Source organism: Triplophysa dalaica, chromosome 14, assembly GCF_015846415.1.
Source record: "Triplophysa dalaica isolate WHDGS20190420 chromosome 14, ASM1584641v1, whole genome shotgun sequence".
Taxonomy (NCBI): Eukaryota; Metazoa; Chordata; class Actinopteri; order Cypriniformes; family Nemacheilidae; genus Triplophysa; species Triplophysa dalaica.
The window spans coordinates 4,225,050-4,250,485 of NC_079555.1; the positions used below are offsets into that span (position 1 = coordinate 4,225,050).

Consider the following 25,436-nt stretch of genomic DNA (forward strand, 5'->3'; position numbering starts at 1 on the left):
CGCTTTTGAAAAAAAGACAAGAGGTGGGAATTGAGTTTAGAGAAATACAAACCATCATCAACCACAGCTGCAACACCTCTGTGTGCTATAAAGCCCTTTTCCTTTTGAATAATGTACACTGAAGGTGTTTTGTGCGTGTCACCGAGGCGCTCTGGTCTGGCTGTTCTCTAAAGGCTGTAGATTATTTGTGTGTTTGGGAGGTAAAGTTGACTGGGTTACAGTAGCCAAAGATCTCCAGATGCCCATGCCCCTGATTATTGCTTGCACCTGTTTTCTGCTCCGTTCTTAAAATGTACAGCATAATAGAACATCAGTACCCAATGGAGCCTAAAATGCTTGTGGTTTGCATGTCATCATGAGGAAATGGCTTAATCTTTTGTTGTAATATGTCACACACACTGAGTTTGTGAGGGTGGTGGAAGATATCATCTCTTTAAGGATTTTACGTCATTCTTAATTCGACCACAGCCAAATGGGCAGTGTTAAAAAATGTCAGATGAACGCTTGGTCTACATAAAGGCTAATCCACACTATCGAAGTTTGGATTATATATACACTGTTAGAGTTCATTTGAGATAATTTAGTTTTTTTAACACTGGCGATTTTGTTGTGAAGGAAAATAATATCTTGGGGGTATTAAAAGGACTTACATTTCTTGGGAAAGAAACCTTATTTTAACCCTCAAATTTGAGTCGTCCAAATACCTGCAGTCAGTCAGTCTCTCACTCAGTCTCTCTCTCTCCCTCTCTGAGCCTCTAATTTGGTGGATGTCACAGGTTAAGCAGATCAATAAAGGATTGTAATAAATACCACACTCAACCCTCTTATCATATGCTTCAACTAAAGCACACTGGTACCTGAATGAGGCAGCCCGTAACTTCATTAGAAATGAGCCGAGATCACATTTCGAATAACATTTTGTCATTATGCACTGCATTGGAAAATTGGGCTGATGGCTGTGTGCGCGGATGTGCGTTAACCCATCACAGATTTATTTGCTATTGACATGTAACCACACATACAGTACTTTGTCACACAGTCAAATTTCTGACAAACCGCATGATGTGTTACAGCGTGAGGATAATTGGCTGTATTAATTAATTACCTTTAAAAACAAAGACGCTTATTCATTTCTGTACCTTTTCGTAACCTTTTACGTGGTTCTACCACAGTCGCTTTTGAAAAAAAGACAAGAGGTGGGAATTGAGTTTAGAGAAATACAAACCAAATGTTTTCTTTTTATTGTTGTAACCTCTGTAGACTCCTCATAAAAATAGTGTTGCTCAAAAGAAGGACAAATGGAAACCGCAGTTTGAACGATCTCCATAAAGGAAAGTCCATAATGCACACATTCACTTGAATCCCTTTCTCGGTAAAGAAAATGTGAAACAATGTCAACGTGAGCCTGCAGCAAACCGTCCAGTCACTGCGACCGGAAGTCTGAAAAACTAGGATCCAGTCGAGCCCTTGCGCTACGAATCTGAGGCAACTGTTGTAATGCGTTTACGGAATTAGCCCTAAAAGCCAGTCAAATCATATTGAAAACAGTACAGGATGGGAATCAAATAGGAAAGGCAATCGATATCCAAATTATGAAACGTTGGTGGATAAGTCCATCTTATTCGTCAAACCAAGAGGAACTTCGGGGGTAATAAGCAGTAGATTAAACTCATAAAGCAAGCAGGATGCCTATTCTGGAAAGGTACTGTAAAGTTAAATGCTTGCTGCAAAACTATGGCGCAGCCCAAAAACCATTTGGCTGGGAGCTGCAGAACAGCAGACTCTGTGTATCCAGCAGCTCCTTTCTCTCTGGGTCTCCATGCTGCGTTTTGCAATGTTTCGTCTCTCCTATCTCATAAGCCGTTCTCTTTTATTGCAAGTATAACATTTGGCACGATACAAATTCTTGGTGCTTTTAGAAGGTAAGCCTTTAAAGATCAATCAGTGGACTTAGAAAGTTCTCTCTGTATAAATGGGACTTTACTGCATCCTATACAGAATGGTCTAAAAATCACAGGTTGCCCCTTTTTCAAACAAATCGCTCTTCATTTGCATCGTCAAATCAGCATCGTCACATTTTCCCATCTTAAATAGGAGTTACACGTTAGAAAATAGTTTAAACTCATTTTCACTTTTATATAATCTGTTTCTTTTGTCATCCCATAGTGGATTCATTTATATATTTATATTAATATATTTATGTATAAGCATGTACAAGAAAAACAGTCTCGTTTTTGCACTGGGTACAAAAGTAATTGCTGTCTTTTCTGTTGTGCATTCTATTGCATGTTTTTTAGGATGAACAGAATAAAAGACAGAAGAAGAGAAGGCTGTAAGAACGTTATATCTGCGTTTCCTGTACCTTCTCTTTTGTGTGGGATTTGAGCAGGTAGGGTTCGGGGATGGTGCTGATGGTCGTAGGGCGGGAGCGGTGCAGGGAATTTCCGATGTTGTTCTCTTCCCATGGAGCAAAGTGAGCCGGCCTGTAAGAACTGTAGCTGTGTTTGTAGGTGCTGTTGTTATCTCTCAGGCTAGGTAAAGTCATCCCGCTTTCTCCCGGTATACTCGTGCCTGCGTGGGTGGTAGATACGTTCTCCTCCATCTGAAAGACCTCTGTAGTCCTCGCAGCTGCCACCGTGCTCCTTTGTTGGTGCCTTTTCCGTAGCTTGTAGAAAGCGATTAGCATAACAGCAGCGAGCAGGGTGACCGCCACAAAGCAGCCGATGATGATTTTTGTTGTCTTCATGACCTCGTCGAGACTGGCAGGGGGGCGCACTGTTCCGTGTACGGTCGGCACGGACACCTGCCGGGGAGTTTGAAGTAAAACTGTTGGCGTTGAGATAAAAGCGGGTCGAAAGACGGAGGGGGAAGCGGTTACTGTTTTTGGCTTGATCACTTCCTGTGAGGTGGGCTCCACCTCCTCCACAGTCACTGTAGTGAAGTAACTCAAGTTAGAAGTGTTAAGCTCAGCTGCAGTCACGTTCAGGTAGGCCGAAGCGTTGGAGTTGCCCGCCATGTTGGTCACCATGCAGGTGTAGACACCCGTATCTGCTGGCAGCACGTTGGAGAAGTTTAGAGTCCCGTCGTTGAGCACTGATATCCGTGGGTGATTAGAGCCATGTGTCAGAACCGTTCCGTTGGGCAACAGCCACCGTACAGACGACATAGGAGCCGTACGACACTTAAGCTCTGCTACCCTTTCAGCAGAAATGTTAAGATCCCTTGGGGCGTCCAAAATGAAAGGTGCAGAACACTGAAAGGTGCTCTGGTCTACCTCAACAAGATAGCGCCCACGTAGGTGAGCAGGGGTGTGACAGCGGCCACAACAGGTGGAGTTGGTGGGGATGTACTCCCTCAGCCACCAGGCTAGCCACACGACATCACAGTCACACCGCCAAGGGTTGTGATGCAAATGAAGCTCCACCAGATAACTCAAGGTCGCAAAAAGGTCATGTGGCAAAGAGCTAAGGTTATTATGGGCCAGGTTGAGCTCAACCAAGGCCGTGACATCATCAAACGCATTTCGCTCTATCGTGGTGATCCTAGAGTTCATAATCCAAAGTTTTTTCAGGGATTTTAAGCCCCTGAAAGATCCGGGTTTTATCTCTGGGAAGTAGTTTTCTGACATCTCGAGCTCCTCCAGCCCCACCAAAGGGGTCAGAATTGGCATCTCCCTTAGGTTACACATTCCAAGGTTAAGATATTTCAAGTTGTATAATCCCTCAAAAGCACCCTCAGAAATATATTCCAGCTTTTTTAGCTCTCCCAAATCCAGCCGCATGAGAGAGGGAACCCGGTTGAACGCATACGACGGTATGCTCTCAATGGGGTTGTTCCTGAGCCATAATTCCCGTAGTTTAGATAAGTACTCGAAAGCTCCGCTCGGAATCACCGTCAGCCGGTTGTCGAACAGCTCCAGCGTGTTGAGGCTGTTGAGGCCGCTGAAGGCCCCCACTTCGATCTGTCGAATAGAGTTCCTGCCCAGCTGCAGCACCTCCAGGTGGTGGAGATGCTGAAACGTGCCAGCTTCAATTGTCTCTATGCTGTTTTCCATCAGGTTTAAGTGTCGCGTGGTGGCAGGGATGCCCGGGGGCACTCGAACCAGGCCGCGCCTGGTGCACACCACTTTAACGAACTGGCTACCACAGGAGCAGACGGCGGGGCAGGTCAGCGGTCCGGAGGGGGTGGCATGCACACTCCACGATCGTACCATGAGGTAGACTGCACAGAGCAGGGCTGCGTTCCAGGCACGGTGCACAGTTACCTGCCACAAGAGACTCATGATGTGGCGCGTTCATAATTCAACATCGCGTGGGGATTCGGCTGGGGAACGGAGAACAGTGGCCCTACCCTGGTTTGAGCAAGACACTGCATCTGTTTGCCATCGACAGTGCAGGATGGTGCTGCGTTAAACACAGAGAGGAAGAGGTGGGGGGGGAGAAAAAGATGAGCGGAGAAATGGGGAAAAAAGCTGACATACAGAATAAGTATGTTGAAATTGAAGACACCTACCTCATTAGCTCAGTGCTGTCCTTAATATAATCCTTTACACTGAAGCCAATCTCCAGCACCGTTCGCTCATGCTTCCAACTCACTGCAACATTTTCGGCTATGTCTCATAGAAAAGTAAAGTAGATCATAAACTGATTTGACAAAATGGCCCCTGTTAATTCCACAGAGAAGCAGCATTCAATGAAACTGATTCAAGGGGTAAGGCCCAGTCAGCTAAGCAGGTGCACAGATCCAGTCAGCTTGAAAAAGATCTCCTCTCAGTTTCCCAATTGATTGTCCTTGGAAGGCGATGCTGAATACCACCGAACAATCTTCACAAGACTCCATTTCCAAAGTACATGCACAATTAAAACCAAGGCGAGAAAAAAAAGAAAAGAAAAAGAGGGGAGCAGTATCCCAAAGTCTTCAAAGATTTGTCTTCCCGTTCGCTAAACACTGACCTGCTTTCTTTTTTCTTCAGTTTGCCATCGTCTGTTCCCCACGACACTTGTTCAGCCGATTAGCCATGCGCTGATGAATCTAAAAAGGCTAACAGACGCACACTGCGGTCATTCCGTCTTGCTTTTTTAACTCGCTCCGCTCTCCTGTCTGTCGCTGTAGCAGCTGCGGACTGCCGCGTGCACAGTTAGCAATAATCCATCAATTTCTCCAGAGGGGGGCTCGGGGGTGGTGTTGCTGGAGCAGAGGGGGGGAGGGGGGTGGAGGACGGGAGGAGAGCGGCAGCAACAGCGGCGTGGCGGTGGTGAAGCTCTCTCTCTCTATCCGTCGCTCGCCCGATTCTTGCGCTCTCTCGCTCTCACTCCGGCTTCATCGCTCTCTCTTCTCAGTGTCAGAAAAAGAGGATTGATGCCGCCGTGTGACGCGTGGCTAATTTCGGAGAGGTACCTTGCGGAGGATTCCTTAGTTTGCCCTCCCTCCTCCTGTTGTAGATTCTGCGGTATTCCTTGATTTTTTTTTTCCTTGTTTTGAGGTAGTAAGTTGTGGCAGTTCGCCTGTTCTGGCTGTGAGGCTGCGGGTTGGCAGCGATTCTGCAGTGGGAGATGGGCAGCTGTAGAGCACACGAGGGAGAGAGAGAGACGCGCACACGTGCCTGAGAAGACCATCTACAGCGACAAGAGCAGCGGTCCTCACCTCCAGCGCTCACCCCCCTCTCTCTCTGTTTCTCTCTGTGTGACCGGCTTACAGGCGGCAGAGTCTTTCTCCTCCTTTCGTCCTTCAGTTGAAACGTGAATGTACTGCTGACGCATCCCGCTCAGAGCAGTGCATTGGTTTGATGCAGTGTTCTTGTGTATTAACAAATTCTCCCCCTCCTCGCTGAGTGCACTGTCTCTCTCTTCCTCTCTCTATCTCTCTCTCTTCCTCTCTCTATCTCTCTCTCTTCCTCTCTCTCTCTCCCTCTCTTTCTCTCTCTCTCTCTCTCTCTCTCTCTCTCTCTTTCTCTCTTTCTCTCTCTCTCTCTCTCAAACACGCACCAATACACTCCCTAAGTCTTCCTGATTCACTTTTCTGTGCGTTTTTTACATTCGCATACTTTTGATTTGACATGTTTTCTTATTTGTCTGTCTTCTCTTTCGTCTTTCAGACTCTATTTAGAAGGACTTCAGCCCTCAAGAATCTGTGATTATCTCGCTTCACATTTGCTGAAAACTGAGGCTGCAGTTAGGCATCCGAGGTTATTTCACTCTGAATCATTGTGTCTTTATTATGTTCATCATCTTTCAGATTTTCATTTTTGTTTAAGTGTTGGTCTAGTGTGTCGTCACATTACATTGACATCTTGGAGAAATATTAAATGGACATTTAATTGAAACACCATTATACTTATATATTTGCATTTCCTTACTTCAAATGAAAACAAACGCACAAAAGACAGACAGATATGTGACTACAGAAGGCTCACAGGATAATATCATTTTCGTGTAGTATACTGTATATTAAGACCGGTCATTCAACAAAAACACAGTCAGATAAAGTGTGAGTGAAGTGGAGTGGTGTGTTATATTGACTAGCACCTTGAATTTCAGTTCTGCATACATGCACTATTTAGTTTACTTATAAATACATGTTTTAAATTCTTAACTAATCAATGTAAAGATTCCTTAAAAATGTACAGTTCACAGACAAAATAGCAGTATACAGCTACATAATGATGTGAAAGAGTTGATGGCTGAATTGTTTCTTGGATGATAAGGGGTCGGTTTGATGAAAAAATAAAGCCACTGGTGTATGTAAGCCAAGAAGAAAAATAAAGCAGAGGTGTGCAATAAAATATCAAAGTTAAAACAAAAGGAGTGGGATAGAAAAAGAATGAAAGAATAAGGTACATCTGAAGGATATGGTGTGTGATATCATGATACGTTTAAATCGCCTGGCAATAGTAAGATTCTGTCAGCATTTACTCACCCTCATGTCTTTTCAAACTTTTATGGTGTTCTTCTGTGAAACAGAAGTGAAGTGTGGAGGTTGTTGAACAAAGAAACATAAAACTCCATTGTAGTCGTACATGTGATTTGTGCACTTTATTCCGAGTCTTTTAAAGCCAAATGGTAGTTTTGTGTGAGGATACGATTGAAATTCAACTCATAATTCTCTGAATACCTTCTTCAGAGCAACAGTACATCACTTTAGTGCCTGCAAGAAAAAAAATCCATTAGCGTTAGGCTCCAGAAAAAATCTGTTGTTGTTTAAGTCTACAAACGTTTGCACATTTCAATCTTGGTGCTAATTAAAGTGCTAATCTATTATGCCATCACTTACTCGCAGTGAATAAATCTCACTGGAAGTGAAGACTGCATGAGCGTCCACAGTTGAACTCATTTAAAGACATTGCTCGTATCAACCGTGTTAGCTTGTCATGTTTCTACAGGGAGGATTCAGACTGTCTTGCAGTTTCTCTGTCGTCTGTGAAATGGGCAGCAAAGCCAGGTGACATCACACGAGAGACGGCGCTCTCAGGGGTCTTAACACCTCAGGAGCCCAGCTGAGATCAGCACAGCCATGTTTTTAGATATAACATCAACATGTTCATCCACTGTCAGAGCAAATACGTAGTGTGTGCGTATAATTTGTGAACGACAAGAATGTAACCGAACAACACCCGTAACCATCGACACACATTTGTTTTGTGTCGGTAAAATAGAAGTCAAAGGTTACTGCCGTAGTTCGGTCACTAACATTCTTCAAAATGTCGTCTTTTGTGTCTTCTCTTTTCAAAAAGTCATGTTCGAAATGACATGTGGGTGAGAAATTGATGAAAGACATTTATTTTTATGTGAACTATCCCTTTAAGGATTTTATGTCTGTTTGTTTATGGCTCGATACATGAATTATAGAGTGTAAAAAAGTTATATTTCTTTGGTGTTGCCACTTTGTGGTTAAGCGTGTAAATTTGTGTGTCATCATTCTGACTTATCCATCCAAGCAGTCACTTTTCATAGTACGGTTCAGCATTTCCCATCTACCTACATATTTGAAGTGACATTTCTGCACCAGACCTTAACGTTTTAATGGTACAGTTCAGTCCAAAACAGTTTCATTAGTTGTGGTCTTTGAGTAGAGCTGCCAAAATCTCAGGATGTCACTTTGGACAGTGACTTATCATCTTTTACAGGGTCAGGTGAAGAGTCATAACACTGTTAGTCAAGGCATCAGAGATTTCACCCACCAGGGAACTCTGTGAATCACCCCAGTCTGGGTGTACGGCCAGCCCACACATTTAACAACCCTCCAGTGGAGGTAATTGATGTCCACGGTGCAGATCCCAGTGCTAATATCATTATGGAGGTCATATGCATGGAAAGGTCAGGATTTAGCATGCAAGTTCTTCTCGGATTTGCTTCGCTTCACAGCGAGTCGCCGAGTTTACAGAAGGTGCCAAATGCAGACGGTGCAGCAGAGCATTGAGGCGAAAACGCTACACGTGCTAAAGAGACTTAAACCGAGAGATGCATTACTAATAGATTGGCTAAGAGATTTGGCTGTACGTGGATAAAGTAGATAGCTTTGTTTATCAAATACAGTTCTGACTTGGAAGCTAAACTAGCTTAAAATGTTATTGTCATGGAAAAAAAATATAAAGCATCCGGAAATGTTTACGAATTGAAGTGGGCAAATATTTTATCTTTAGCAGAGATACCAATGTTAGGAGCTTTCATGTGTGTCCTATTGTTTACAAAAGTGATGTACAGTATACATTATGTAAGGTGTTGGATTAAAAACACTTCAATGCAATTTATAAAATATTAATTTGTTTATTATATTGGTTATGTTTATCAAATATGATATGCATATAAAGTATTAAATAATATTTTTTTATTTTAAGCATATTTGTTATATATGAATCAATATGTAATTAATATTAATTTAATAATATATTTAAGTAATATATGTGTCCCTGGACAACAAAACCAGTCGAATTGAGTATATTTACATGACAAATTGAGATTTTTACATCATCTGATGGTTAGGCTAGAACATTATTTGGCAAAGATGTAACCATTTGAAAATCTGGAATCTGAGGGTGAATAAAATCTAAATATTGAGAAAATCGCCTTTGAAGTTGTCCAAATGAAATCCTTTGATATATTTACTAAATATCTTCATGGAACATGATCTTTACTTAATATCCTCATGATAAATTGGCATAAAAGAAAAATCTATACTATTGACCCCCACAATGTGTTTTTGATGTTTCCATGCTACTTAAGACTACCTTTGTGGTCAAGTGTCACATATAATAATCATAATTAATACTCAATTTAATATTATTTAAATTGCAAGAAAATTTATTTAATTAAACAAATTTAAACTGTTAATAATATTTTTATTTAATAATAATAATATTTCATTATTTTATTTTGAAGAGAGATTTATCGTCATTACTAGATTTTTTGCTAACACCAAGTCACATTTAGAATCAAACTACCCATATATAAAAAATATATTATTTATTTTTAATATTGCAATTTTATAGTATAAATATATTCATGAACAAAGGATGCTTTTGCTGTCAACAAAATTTTTATGTGTTACATTCGAAGCATTTTATTTAAATAAACTGGTCACTTAAAAAGTGCGGTGTGTAAAACAGTAGAAGTGATTGTTTAAAAAATATTGTTCTGTTATTGATGCTAAACTTTTTACTGCATAACAGCGTAAACAACAGATGTACAAATGAGAGTTCTGGACGAGTGTGGATGCATCACACAGAATCTCACACTTGATTCCAAGGTTTTTCTGCCAGTTTATGGATGAGCTCTAAAGACCGTGTTTGTGAGGGAGAGATGGAGGGACAATAAGTCTGGTTTCATTTGGTGACCTGATTGTGGGTTGCTTGTAACAAGTAGAGCCCGGAGGGGGTGGAGGCGTGGAAAGATGGAGGATGGCGAGCGTTTAAAACGGGCCCACATCGATAAAGTACATACTGTACCGCTCCCTCTGTTCTACATCCCTAGATCTTCTCTCCTGTGCATATTGAATATGTGGCATTCTGCGACCCAGTTTCAGTCGTATTTGGCGGTCACCGTGAAGGGTGTTAGTGAGCCACAGTGGGCGAGAATATGGGCCTGAATATCGCTCCGTAAGGTTTACTCGTCTTATACACACTTCATTACTGTAATTACTGCAGAGTGCTGATCATAAGACATGTTCTGTATCCCAGTGAGGCAGAGACCTGAACGAGGGAATGAATGAATTGGCTCTTGGCTATGAAGCTGTGGATCATCAATGCTTAGCATAGCATGTTAGCAAAGTGCTGCTCTCAGGACTTTGGGTTTAGCGGGATCGATCTGGGCTGTAATGATGAAATCCCTTCTGCTTTCCTCATCCTCCATTTTTTTGGATTGGGGAGGTTGGTTTGATTTATTAGCTGTCTGATCTTGCTCACCCTCATCGACCCTGATCATGGTGTCGTGTAGATATGTGGGTGTTGTTGAAACATGAGGGTCGACCCAACTTTATCTCTCTATTTGCCCTGTGAACGCTCCTACCTGACTTCAAATGAGCTCTGCCAGTATCTGCTTTCACATCTGAAAAACAATATCTGTGCACGTAACTGACCGCTGACCAGAGCTTTTAGAATTCAGAGCAGATTGTTTTCTTTCTTTTCTGACCATCGAATATTTGGGATTAATAATATTTTGGGGGAAATGAGTATGCCAAAGGTGTGTAACGTTCATGTTTTTTTAAATGGGTGTATCGTGAGAAATCCAACTTTTCTAGTTCTTTTATAAAAGCGTAAATTATCGAAACTTTGTCTAGGTACAGCAGCCATAATATATATAGCCACAGAAAAAAGTAGGACACCACTCCAAAATATTTTTTTGTTTTTTAAATTAACTATTTATTAGGGCTGGTTAGAAAATATTGATTCTTCGATTTTAATCAATCTTTAATTCAACCAAACAATATCGGGAAATCCCCGAATCGATTCTTAATGCGTGTGCTTTTCGCCTCTCATCCACGTCGTAACTCGCGCTGATATTTATGGGCCCGTTTTGAATGTTGAAATCTGTTTTATTTTATCAACATGTTTCATGTTCTGTTTAAATAGAAAGTAAAAATAAATATTTTGGTAACTTGTTTGGTTACCCAAAGCAAAAATAAATATTATTATTAATAATGAATATAATAATAAATATTTTATTTGTATGTGTATTTCACTAATATAGCTGAGTTAGAGGGTTACCAGCATATTTAAATATGGATTCCATATTTCCATATCTGGAAAACTAGCATTTAAATCCAAGTACTGATTACTAATTGATATCGAATCGACAATTTAGTCGCAAAACCCAGCCCCACTATTTATTGGTTCGTGTTTAAGATAAAACATTTTTTTCATTCTGTGATCTAGTTATAACATTATACAAATTCCAAATGAAAATACAATCTTATATTTGCAACATTTGTTTTATATTCATTTATTTGAAAAAATTTGAAATGGGACAAACCGGTCAATATAACAGAAAATGCAAATCTTTAATACTGCAAAGTATAATGTTTTAAGAAGCACAATATTGTTTTTACGTGTACTTTCAGATCAATTCATAAATGTATGTATGATGGAATTAACCAGATGTTTTTCACGACTTTCATGCATCTTTCCATTCTCTTAGTCTTCAATGTTGATGTTGGGTCATTCCTGAGGTTTGTTTCTGTGAAACTCCAACAGATAGTGGTCACTTTAATCTTTTTCAGGGGCTGTATGTATACAAGAATTTTGAAAATGTGGAAAATTATTGCTACGGTAAAAATGTATTTTGTTAATGTGACTATATAAGCCTGTGATTGTTCCAGCAACAAAGTTCGCATTTCATACATGAAGTGAATTCTGAGCTCTCTAAGAAACTGGTTTCCTAAATGTCTTTAATTGGCCTTCCACAAATCTGCTTGCCGCAGTCGCCTGCATGACTCATTTAACATAAAAACTCTTTGTTTCAGATGGAATTATTCATTCAGATGCCGTGAGAGTGAAGCTTTAGATTTCTATGAGCTCGTTCTTAGCATGAAGCAGCACCACTTTATCTTGCTTTTGTTTTCGTCCCCGAGTACTCGAGCCTGGCTAATCGTATTTGCCATTCTGATTTGTTCTGTGATTGATTTTTGTATGTCTGAATTAAAACTCACTTCCTGCTTCCTGTTGATGTATGCTGTGTTTGCGTAACAGCTTTTGTTGATCTTGTTGTTCATAGACTAATGTCTTTAATTATTTGAGGAGCGTGTTGGGTTCATACAGCTGAGATCACACAACGGTGCAGAATGTTTGCTTTCGGTGGTTGCTGTATCTTCACTGTAATTATTCCCTAGAGCTGCTGCCAATTGCAGTAACAGGATGGTTGGGAGGATAAATTGACCATCTATGGTTTCTGCACTGTTCTCCATCACCTTCTTGTAAGAAGAGCATGTTAATATTAGCTTGAGAACAGTGGATGAGAGATTAGAGTTACACACTTGTGTTTTGTCTGGATTTTTTGTGTTGTGAAATAATTCATGACAATACTATCTCTATAGTGTAACATTGTGATTCCATTACCGAAAACTGTTGTATAAGGGATGGAAATTGTATTTCTAAGCATTCAACGTTTTGTGAATATAATGTGGGAAGAATAGGAAATTTATAATTTTTAGATATGATTGATTTGTTTTTTGCTTCTTTCTGTTTATTTTTATTTACAAACAACAATTTTTCAGAGTAAATAAATGTATTTTAATGCATTAAAACCTTACAAGTATCTTTTAACATTAAAAGGGTACAGTTCCATGAATTATTTCCGGGTTGAAGTGGGAATTATCAAATTTCCTATGGCAGCAAAAGTGGCAACTTCAGGTTGTATGCTTTCCATTAAGCATCTTTGGCTTATGCCTGCAGTCTGATGCTCCCTCAAAGACGTGCAAGCTGGTTAACACTGAACATTTGAATAAACAGAAATAGTCTGCCGGTGATAAGGGTTCTTCATTGAGAGAATGAAGTGTCAGTCAAGTTGGTGATTTTTCACATTGCCTAGTTATGCCTGATTTTTACGGGAAAGCACAGGCGTCTACAAAAGTACATTTTGTATCCAGTACAATAGTTTATATTGTACACACAGTACAACAGTTTTCACAAGCAATAATGGGTAAAGTTTTGGACTTTAAATTAACTTTCATGTTGTTTCAATGATGGTGAGGTAAAATAATAGTTTTACTCGATTTTGCATATACAGTATCTAGGATATGTTCAAAGCATTATAGGACAAACAAATAAACGTATCAGCCTTCAGTTTGCTGAAGGGTTTATAGCTAAGGTGGATTTCCTCTCAAATCATTTTCACTTAAATCAAATTTAGCGCTTATCTCCTTTGTAAGTAGGCTTGTGCCTAAATCCCTCATTGAGGCAGTGTTGTGTGATGCAAAACAGTGTAAATAGTCTGTTTTCAAGGTCAGGTGAGCATTGTTTTGCATAATCCTTGAATTTCTGTGAGTTTGGTTGTGTAGGCTATTTAAAGATTCAGTATCTCTGAAGTGAACCAAAGACTTTCCTGACTTTACGCTTGGCTTGTGTTGTGTCCGTTTAATTTTTCTCTCGGGTCCGGCAGGGTGGGTGTTTCAAGACTGGTCACTGAATGATACTTTGCACCATTAGTGAAGCTCTGTATATGGACATTCACTGAGTCACGAATACGAAGAACATGCCAGCTTTCACCACAGTCTCTGGAAGCCTATTGAGGAACTGGTGACTGAGATCTCACTCTGGTTTGGGCTTTGAACAGTCCACACACTTGCCTCCTGCTCCATCTAATTTATCTCATTTATCTCATCTCATCTCTCTTCTTGTGCTTTTTCCCAAGAAACATGAAAACAATACATGAAAAAGTCAGACAATGTTCCAGCTGAAAAAAAAACAATAGCTTTTTTCCATTACAATCATTGCAAAATGTATTTTTGTAGTGTGTTTTGGGCATTATTCCATTAGGATTTAACAAACCACCAATAGAATCCATCAAAAACCAATAGTACAGTTTCCATTAAAACCAGTACAGCTTACCTGTGGCTCTGTGTTAGAGCATGGTACTAGCAATGCCAAGCTCATGGGTTCCATCCCAGGGTTTTGCGCATAGTCGGAATCAAACGTATAATACAATGCAACATAAGTTGCTTTGGATATGGCGTCTGCCAAATGTATAAAAATGTTACAAATCCCTGTAAAACCATTAAAACCATTATAACAGGGCCCTGCTGAAAAAACAATAGAAACCATTAAAGAACTATGGTTTTAGTGGCGTCAATGGGATTTGTACTGGCTTTAATGGAAATTTGTAGATTTGATGCATTCTATTGGTCAAATGTTAAATCTTACTGGGATAATGCCTAAAACACACTACGAAAAGGACTTTTGTAAGTGTTTTAATGGAAAAAGCTAATTTATTTTATGGTTTCTGTTGAGTTTCTAATGTTTTTTTATAGGGATACCCACCAATAGAATCCATCAAATACCAGTAGACACCTTTGTTTCCATTAAAACCAAAAACTCCATTCACATTTTTAAATTTTCTGTTTTCGGCTCTGTATTTCAGCAGGGGATATTTGTTAATGTACGTAATGTAAACATATAAGGTAATAAACTTCAACTTTATATTTAAAGCAACATAAACATTTAAGGTAAGGAGTTATTTTGTACAGTGAGTTTCTCATCACGCTTCCCACAACATCCACACTCTGAGACTACCGCAATCTTACAAAAACTCCATTACTCATTTAACTCTGAATCACATTCTGACCAATCTTTCATTTTGGTTCCAATCATGCTCAAATTCACTTTTACTTTTTGACTCGATTTCTTAAGAACTGCTATTCATCTCTTCTTTAGCTTTTTATCCAAAGCCTCAGTTCTGGCTTGCTTTTTCTGCAATGCAATTAAACTTGAATCGTGACAGATTTTGTAGCGCAAGTAACATCTATAGCCTTAGCCTTTCGAGTCGTGGCATTGACTTTTAAATGATGCATTTAAATAAAACAAAGCTTACTCTTAATGCAGTGTTAACATGGACAGACATGCTATTAGTTCTTTAATGACGTCATTTATATGTTCAGATGTGTCTGCACAGCGATCATTACGCTTACTGCCACTCATTCCAGATCATGAACTTATCTTCAGTGAAGGGTGATGCTAACATTAGGGGTGTATTCTCCGGCCGTGGCTGTCACTCAAAGGTGAACATTAGCCCCTCCCCAACGTCGCTGGGAATCAGCGTGGGCTGAAATTTGATTAATTTTCAACCATCCCTCACGTTTCGCGTCTGGTGTTCCCGTGTGCGGTCGGAAATGAGGGAATCTCCCACGAAACAATCGGCCTTATAGTTTCAAGGATTCTTTTCTCTCCAGGCATATGCAAATGGTACATTTGCATGCAGAACTGAGATTGGCCGGTCGCAATTAACATTCCGGTAATGTTTGATTTCATTACCTCGGCGCTGCTCTGCCAGCAGTTTGCAGTAAAAAGGGACTTTGTCAATGTTTGATGTTTGGTAAAGAGATGTTAATTATAGCTGCACGAGACCCTGATGCTCTTCGACTTTGAGCCGGAGCACAAAAGCCCACTGTGAACGGTTTCAGACAACAAACTTTTCCTTGTTATTCGGCTGTAGTTTAAAGAAGTAAGACACAATCAGCATTTTCAGCAGTAGTTCAGTGGGAGGCCATAAATGAATAGTCAAGTTAATGAATTAAACATTGACAGAAGAGATACAGAGCCGCTGCTGATATACGAGTCTGGCGCTACCGCATATGGGCCTCTTCTATAGTTTCTGTCATAAACAACACGTTTGCAATAAAAAAGTCTCTCTGATGCTATATAAACCACTAGCAGATATACCGTGTGTACTGATGCACTGCGTACCGATCCCTCGCAAATATGATAAAGCCTCAGAATGGCAGTTTGACAGATATTTTGTTGCCTTTAATGTTTACGTTTGCCGTGATTTATTTGAAGAGGTATTAATGCAGCTAACTTGATCCTTTCAGGATTTGGCAGTGATGGGTCCTTTTTTCGAAACTTAAGAGTCCTTGAGATGCAGTACTTTTGGAGAAAGCCAGGATTTTGTGGGAGAGGAAGAAAATTGGGTAACACTTTATAATACTGTTTCATACTTAATAGGTAGGTATGCAGAAACTACTGCAGAACAAATGGTTACTAGTGCTGCAAACAATGTAATCATAACTGATAACTAATAAGGACGAAAGATTAGCTGATCATTAGGTAACAGCTTTCAGATGTTTTATGCAAGTATAAGTTACTTTTTAATTATTTAAAAGTCATAAATAAATACTGAATACTGTGTCTGCTGCAGAATTATGCAATAACTACGGCTCAATATCTATTAACTACTCATTAACAGCTGCTAAAAATACTTATGTGAATAAACTGGTATATATGATCTTGATTAATAATAAATAATAAAAGTTTAACTAATTTTGATTGCGTTCAGTAAACTTAATTTTGTATCACCAAACTATTGTCCAATTTTGTTCTTTTCATGATTGTATTTTTCATATCAATCGTGTCAATGAAATGCATCTAATTTACCATTATCCTATTTTCTATTGTATTTATTTGAAAGGACAGACACTTAAGAAATACGCCTCCTAATCACTAGTCAACTTACCTCACAAACTCTGACATATATCTTCTTCATGAATCTGGTGGATAATAGCTGAAGAGTTGTGCTTTCATTATGACCTATTAAGAAATTCTTGGTAACTCATTATTAATTATTAAAAAAATAGTATTATTTTTTTCTTATTACTGAATTATTCTGTGAAAATCATAGTAACTTTTTAGTAATGACTTACCATATCAATATTAAGTAAATACTTATTATCCAGAACAGTTTTATAAAGTAAGGTAACTTTTTAATAATTAATCATGTCTAACCATATTAGTATTAAGTAATTATGATATGGAACAGTATCATGATAACCCGTTACTAAAAAGCAATTCTGGGGTATAGGAAATTGAATATCCCCAGTATTACCAATAAATAAAACATGACTAAAACAAAAGCTTGTTGTAATCTACATACACACACATAAACCAGAACGGAGCTGAATTTTTATTGACAATTTTTTTTTTTTAATTAGTAACAAAAACTTGACAGTTAGTGACAGTACACACAATAGTGTATTGACCTCACATAGAGACAGTTGTCAATGCAATATATAAAACTGGGTATTAATTTATCACAAAAACTTTAAATCCATGTTTCGGTTATTAGCTGCCAGTTGTTTCTGTAAATCAAAGTGTCTTGTTTGTTTCTCTTTACTGAAGCTTTCATCTGTTTGTATAAATAATTTATACTATAAAGACAGCAGGAATTTCATGTTGAATATGTTAATGAAGTATATTGATAGATGTGGTTTAGCTGTGGCTTCTGCATAGAGGGACGTCATGTTCATGCCCCTCCCCCTTAAAGTAACAGTGCATTATTTGTAGTTACAAAACTGTAACGATTGATTGACAATAAAAAAAATTAAAAACATTTTGTTTAAATTCATTAAAACTATTCATATAATTAACCCTAATACCAAACAGATATCTTTAATATGCTGTTTACTGGCAAAATTATTTTTTGCAACTGTTAGTGAGTAGTTAATGGATAGGTATTTTAAATGAGGCTTAATTATTGCATAGTTATGCAGGAGACACACAGCACACAGTATAGTTGTTATTAACATCTATTAAATAAGTAATACGTTACTAGTTGTTACATACTTTAAACATCAGTATGCTGGTACCTACTGATAAGTTCATCTTTCTTCCTAATTAGTTATCAGTGATGAGTACAGTGTTCGCGGAGCACTAACCATTTGTTCTGCATTAGTTCCTTCATAAGTACCGATGAAGTATGAAATAGTATTATAAATTGTTAACAGAAAATTATTTTGCATTCAATGAATAACGTCGTCTGCATCAATATGCATTGGAAATTGTAGTTTAATGTGACACTGACAAAGATTTTACTTGAGTAATAGTTCACCCAAAAATTTAAATTCTTTCATCATTATTTACTCATCTTGTCATTTTAAACCTGTATGACTTTCTTCTGCAGAACGCTAAAGAGGAGATTTTGTTGTTAAATGGCACCCATTCCCCTGCCTTTGGTACTATGCTGTACTATAAAAGTGAATGGGTGCTTGTCGGTTACCAACTTGCTTCAAAATAAATGTTGTGTTCTGCGGAAGAAAGTCAAACAGGTTTGAAATGAGAAGAGCTTGAGTAAATAATAACAGAATTTTCATTTTTGGGTGAGCCATCACTTTCTTATTAATACTTTTATTTTATATTAATTTAATTTATCTATATATTTATTTTGTTTTTGACTGTATAAATTATACATTTGCCTTAATGTGCTAACAGAAAAAGTACCATAACATGATTGTATTTAATTGTTTTAATGTTTATTTATATTTATTAGATTCTTTCATTTATTATGTTTTTGACTGTCTAAATGTAACATTTGCATTAATGAACTAAAAGAAATAGTACCATAAAATCACTTTGTTTAGTTGTATAACTTTTATTAATATTTATTGGATTTTATATTGATTTTATTTATTTATTTTTGACTGTCTAAATGAACTAAAAAATAAGTACCATAGTGACACAACATATCATGAAATAATGTTATTTTTTTTAATATTAATAATTTTATTTTTAATTCATTCATTTTATTTATATATAAAAAATGTTTTGATTGTCTAAATTTATAATTTACATTTATGAAAAACGTACTTTTAAGGAGTATTCTTTAGCCTGCACACCAATTTCCATATAAAACTAAAGATTAATATCAAATTGATCGTGATGAGAAACTATCCCCCATTTTCAATTTTTTTCTCTTTTAAATGAACTGTACCAATGTCTAAGGTGGGAGATGGTGTTTCACTCTTAAAACAAGTGATTATACAGTAAGCAGTCCAGCGTTCAAAGACCTCATTGTATTTGTATGAATGGAGTCCATGTCTTACTCCTCTACATCTACAAAGAAGCTACGGACAAGCGGCGAGAGTTGAGAAAGGTGAAAATATGATTGAGGCTCAGCGATAAATCCCGTAAACTGGAGGTTCTGACCTGTGGTAATATGTTTCCTATGGCAATGCAATTCTGGATTTCCCCGAGGTGCTCTGGGGCTCTACGGAAGAAAGCATTCAGCGCCTTTTTCTAAATTGAAGTCAATAACGCCGAGCCGTTTATTAAGTGTTCTCAGATACTTTGGGCAGCTTCTGGAAGGACGACGATTGAGTTTTGAAAATATAGTTGACAAATAGGAATTGATCTCTCGCCCCGCAGATGAAAGAGGCAGCAAAATACAAATATCAACTTTGCGGCGGTAATCAAATGTTTCAACTGCATTGTGCAAATATTGGATACAAACCTTTTTGTGTGGCCTTTAATATGTTTACCTCTTTTGCTTTGATTAAAGGATTAAAGATGATTGCATTGGCACTGAACCGGTCCTGTCAAGCATTTTCAGATTTATCCAGGAGGGTATATCAAGTAGGCAATGAATATAGAAATATGTCTTGTTATCGAAACACCTAGTGTCATTCAGTTCTGACCTCAATCATTTTATCTATTGATCCCATAAAATATGCTACCGCACTAACAGTTGTTCGACGTTCATTATTTTCAACAATTTTCAATCATTTAATCCGTACACGGTTTTGAGAGTGATCGTTGTGACAAGTTTTGAATCAAATAGACACAAGTCACATGGTTTTCTCTCATTGTTGGAGAGTAACACAAACCAGTGCCTGAGGTTTGCTGATGACAATTTGGGTTTCGAGAGACTTGATGAATTTAGTCTACCACCTAAATGAGATGTCTTGTATGATTAAGCTTTTTCCAAGTCATTCTCTACCTCTTAACTAAATGACTGCATGACCTTTTTTAGCCTTGTTGCCAATTTTATTAGCAGTGATGGTGTGGAAAGGGCAGCTCGACGTGTTGGAGCATGTGTGCTAACCCTTTTTTTCTAGGTCTTAGTTAGTTTAGAGCATATCTTACAGACAAGCATGCCTGGTCCAGAAGAACGTTTTGTTTTTCAGAAGTGTGTTTAGATCTTGGAGATCCCCAACAATTTGTCTTGAAATATTCTTTGTAATCCCATACCATCCGACAAATGTAACTCGCCTGACAGAAGCTATTAGCTTGATACCGTTAACATTTCATTTCCAAACCAAACCCACTGGCACGGGTAAATCCCCTAAGCGCCCCGGTTCAGTGGCTGGAGAGTTGCACGAGGGCCGGATTGGGTGTTTTGGAAGGGGTGGTGTGGTTTAGCATTGAAATTGGAATCGATTTCCAGACACGGCCCATTACACGTGGATGCACTTCACCTTTGGAAAGCTTGGATGGCACGCTCTCGTACACGGCACTAAAGCTGTCTCTCAGGAGACACCCGCTCGGTGACCTAACCTCTTTTAGAAACATGTTTAATATTTGCGTCACATTCGGCTGATGGCTGTTTACGACTGCTTACACGCATGAAATATGACAGTAGAGCGGAGCTGTCACCGAGACGTGCCATTAATTATAGACGATTCGGTGACCTTTGGAATTCGTTTGTTTGTTTGAGGACAGTTATTAGTGGTGTGTAGAGAGCTTTCGGCGTGGTTGCCTGTTTGGCCTTATAAAAATTCTTTGTTTGGGTGCAGTGGTTACCTATTCATACCATGGTATGACTTCAGTCCAATTTTGTTATGTTTTGAGGCTTTTAGCCTTTTTATTAATTAGTGGATAGAGACAGGAAGTGATTGGGAGGAGAGTAGGATAAGGAAAAGATGCCCGGCCGGGACTTGAACTCGAGTCTCCTAGGGCACAGTTGTGCCATGTGTCTGGAGCACTGTCCACACAGCCTCAGGCTCCGACATTCAGTACCATGTTTACTATGGTACTGGTTGATTTCCATCATTGTGATGGCACCTCTCTCTCTCTCCCTCTCTCTCTCTCTCTCTCTCTCTCTCTGTCATGTGTGCACATTCTCTTTACTCAACAGAAGGTGGTACTGGGCATTGTGTGATGCCATGTGCTGTTATGCCTTGTCCAACACTGGCGTCATGCCCGCTCTCTCTCCTTTGCTTCACTGGCATGTTGATGGGCTCAGAACCATAGGGGAATATATGTACTGTATGTGTCTGAACGAGAGAGTGATTCCCCTTTTTATCTTTGAAACATTGCTGTGTGTGTGTGCGCACGGTTATGCACATGGGCATATGACAGCCCCCTGGCTCTGGGTATGTGAGGATGATAAATGGGGGGTTATTTCACACCCTGGCCTGTCTGAGCACTATTTAAAACACTGAAGATTGTACCTGACAGGACACCGTCCTCGCCAACCAGCGTTTTGGGGCTTAAGCACTTACATTCCTTTACACAATTACTTCCTAATAACAAGTTCTCTTTTATTGTTTCCCGGTCATTAAAGAGAGGAGCTCAAAGGTCCGCCTGCAGGTGCCAGAGAAATGATCACACCCTTGCCATTTCTGTTTCTGTAGGGATGTGTTTCATTACTGCGGCGGTGAGTACATCATGAATATCCAATCACAGCTACTCCGCATCGTCAATGAAATGCAGTACATCTTGGTACGCAATTGTAAAATTCATATTGGAACTGACATGATGTACATTTTCTATAGCGGCGTCTGCTGATGAAGTCGTTGCGAAAACACCAGTACCTTAGATGTGGGATTTGAACACCCCTACAGCCAGGCTTTACATTTTGGCACATCTCGTCTCCGTGCTATGGAATTTATTGATCAGATGTGCTTTTTATTTTTTAAGCAATCTGACTTTTTACACAAAATTGTGGATGGTAAAAAATTGATGAGAAAATCCCATTTACTTGCATTGCAAGGAGGCCAGAAGTAATGTCCAGATACCTTGGCAACACCTTAGCAACCACGTAACGGTGTTGATTTTGAATGGAGAAGCGCTAGACATAGTCTCGAAAATCTCCAAATGGTTCATTATTAAACAAAGCTAAAAGTGCTTTTTAGAGAACACTTCAGATTTGTTCTTCAAGAATCATGTACGTGTCAAGTACAGTCAGAACACCGCCCGTCTGTAAATGAACTGCAGATGTTTTCATGCTCCAGTGGATACGGATTTGGTCCGAGCTGTCTTGCACATTCTGTCTCAGTGTCCTTCCCAGAAGGAGACGGGTTAGCATGCCTCGTAACTAAGGTAACAGCATCCCCATTCACAACCTCTTATTCACATATGACGGGTGAGTCACCCTCACAAACCAGGGCTGTTGAGCGTACATGTGAAATAGAGAGAGATGGAACGGAATGAAAAAAAAAGAAATTCATCTCGCATCGCTCTCCACGATCTTGCTTTCATTTATTTGACTCGAGATGGAATTCTTTTGAGAGTTTTAGCTCGTGTTGGAGATTCAAGGTGCTTCTTTTCTTCCCCAAAGTGTCTCCTATTTTACCTTATAATGATAACTTTCACAAAGTCTCTTTTGCGGCGTGAAGGTCATTAAATTATTGCCATTCAGGTCGCCTCCTGCCACGTCCTGTGCGAGATGTGTTCTGAAAAAGACGTTAATAATTTCTCTCCCTTCCATTCAGAAAAAAAAGTGATTACGTTAAAGTCGGCCATCTTGGCTCCACGCCCGTGTTGACAACCTTACGCCGAGACGCGTAACTCGATTTTCTCCACAGCATGTTCATTTTTAATGCATGTGACAATATTATGTATTCGACGGTCGTCTTAATTATAGATTTCTGAGTAGCGTGTTTGTTAAAAGTGCCTTTGAATCCCTGAGGGTGTTTACGGAGCCCTTCCAAAGATTTCAATGTGGCTAATTTGTTGAATAACTGAAAATGACATTTCCCTCCGCAACACACACGCACACACCAGCTCACGCGGCCTGTTTTGTATTCCGGTATGGTCTTTGTGAATGCCGTTTAGTCTAATTAGGCTTCTGTATTCATCAGGACTGCGTGTGTGTATAAAGGAAGCTTTATCTGAAAGTGGCACATTTCTTAAATGTCTGTGACTGCTCTCTCTTTCTCTCTCTCTCGCAGCATCCCTGCGTCTGCAGAGCTTGGCTGTAAAAGTCAATTTGATAAGAGAATCTTATTGAGGCTTAATTGGCGATGCTCAGGTGAGCGTTTGACCCTGGTACGGTTGGTTATCTGCTGAGCAAATTTCCTGCCAGAGAGGCAGGAGGTGAAGAGAAAGACGAAAGCGAATGTGAGAGAACCTTAGGTGAAGGAAATGAGGTTCTTGAGGAGTCCCATGATGCTGCTCCATTCACATGTTCGGCATGCGAGTCTCGTGCCAGTCGACATTGCAGTTGAAGCCGTTTTGTGTGGAGTTTACACCAGGCGGTTCACATGTAGTTCTCACAGTGCACAGTGTAGTTTGTTGGGCTTTGGTTGACGAGCAAAGGATCGTTTAAACCTTCAGATCTCAAACAGCTCTCCAGAGGCTCATCTGACCTTCTTTTGTACTTCATCTAACCACGTTTAATCACAGATTTGAGGTCATGGTCTGCCACATAAGCCTACAGTGTCTGAGCCATTAATTGCTTCATTCGAATACTTTGATTTGGAAACCGGATGGGTCTCACCTGATATTCTCACGACACTGAGAAGAACACAGAAACGCAGCCGCAGTGAGTAATGGCTAAAATATGTTCTGCTGGTAGACCAAAGAGCCAAAATGTACTAGCCTAAGCCACTCTTTAAACCACCAAACCAGATCTGACTGGGAGTCCTACTCAAACCAGCTTAATGCGTTTTATTCAGCAGGACTATCAAGTGCCATGCGTGATGTTAGTTTCATCAGCAGTGACTGGAAGATATGAAGAGCAGGACAGAGACAGATTAGATGTGTAGTTCATATAGTTGCACCATTCCTCGCAGGTGTCTGTATCCGTCAGTTGCAACCACCGCACTGATCTGTGACTGTATTGCGTATGCATAATTCAACAAGTGCACTCTATCACAACAGCATCGCTGTGCTGATGGACATCACCATATGCTTCCGTAAGTAAGAGAGGGAGAGAGATTGCTGCGGATGCTTTTGTGTATATTGATGCATGGTGCATGGAAATATGAATCTGATATTGTCGGTTGACAATCTTAAAACCCCTCGATCACTGAGCTCCGCCCCCTTTGGTTACTGTTTCTCGGTTAGACAAACTTCCCAGAACATCCGGCAATATGTAAGAAACTTCCTTGTCATATGTTTTTTTGTAAAATATGCTCATATTTGGTGGAAAACAAGTGGAAAAAATTCAATGGATTTCACCATCGTCTTACGGGGGTCCAAACTTAGAGATGTTTTTATGGGGAAACCAAAGTTGACCTAAATGACCTTTAAAAGTTTATTTATTTTTAAATCAAAATATATTTCTAGTATGTAGGTCTGACTACGTGGGACTAGGGTGTACGGGTCCCCTGCCAGCTTACTGCTCGTTTCACCCATTTGGCTCCTTAACAACTTGCTCATGTAACTCCGGTGCTATTTGTTCAGGGTGTACGCTTCCCCACCAGCCTAACTGCTAGTTTAACCCATTCGTCTCGTCAACAATCGCTCATGCAACTCTAGTGCTGTTTTGCAGGGTGTATGCTTCCCCTGACAGCTTACAGCTAATTTAACCCATTTGGTACTTAACAACTTGCTCACCCAACTTGTGCAAATTGCTGCAGGGTGCATGCTTCCCCTGCCAGCCGTATTGCAACTTTAACCCAGCGTCTGCATAATGAGGCATGTTCTTTATGCTATTTAGACATGCTTATTTGGTTGGGAGAATGATTTTGTTTTGGTGGCAATAATTTTGTTTTGGGGGACATGTATTGCTACACTCAAGGCTGCAATGGACAGACAGAGAGTTTGCCCCGAACAGTTTCATTCTACCAAACTAATTATATGCTATCGTAATCTTAACACAAAAAACATTTTTGTTTGAATAAATATTTGTTGTGTTCGCGAATAATTCTAGCCACTGGACAGCATTCCCTATTTGTCTCCCAACAGCTGGTCCATAGAAACCCGAGCAAATGATGTTGAACTTTTTTTTAATGGTTTCAATTTAGTTTAGTTTAATGGACTCTCTCTACATTAACCCCTTCTGTTGTCTTTCTGTCTAACCAGAGTTTTCCATCTTTGTCCATTGCTTTAGTTCAACGAGACGACAAGCAATTCCTTACCCCGACTCCGGCATTTTTAAAAGTGACAAAAAGGCTATAGAGATGAATGTCTGCCCTCCTCCACCACTCTTCTTTCCTGCATCATTTATCCCTCTCTCTCTTTTTCTTTTTTCTTCTCCTTTCCCGTTGTGCCACACACCCACATTCTCTCTCAACCCCCCTTTCCTCTCTTTCTGTCAGAGGACAATAGAGCGAGGTGGACAGAAATGGTTCTTTGAATG

At 39.5% G+C, this 25,436-nt stretch overlaps 1 protein-coding gene and 1 long non-coding RNA gene across 2 annotated transcripts in view; one reads left to right on the forward strand and one right to left on the reverse strand.

Moving 5' to 3' along the window:
• LOC130435888 (uncharacterized) overlaps nucleotides 1–25,436 on the forward strand; it is a 153,649-nt gene that overhangs the window by 54,362 nt on the left and 73,851 nt on the right. The gene's annotated exons all lie outside the window — the stretch shown is intronic.
• On the reverse strand, nucleotides 1,189–5,796 carry lrrc4.2 (leucine rich repeat containing 4.2). Its single transcript, XM_056766752.1, has 2 exons — nucleotides 4,513–5,796; nucleotides 1,189–4,403 (listed from the first exon to the last, which is right to left on the reverse strand). Exon 2 carries the CDS (start codon nucleotides 4,280–4,282, stop codon nucleotides 2,342–2,344), a length of 1,941 nt encoding a protein of 646 aa, XP_056622730.1. The 5' UTR covers nucleotides 4,283–4,403; nucleotides 4,513–5,796; the 3' UTR covers nucleotides 1,189–2,341.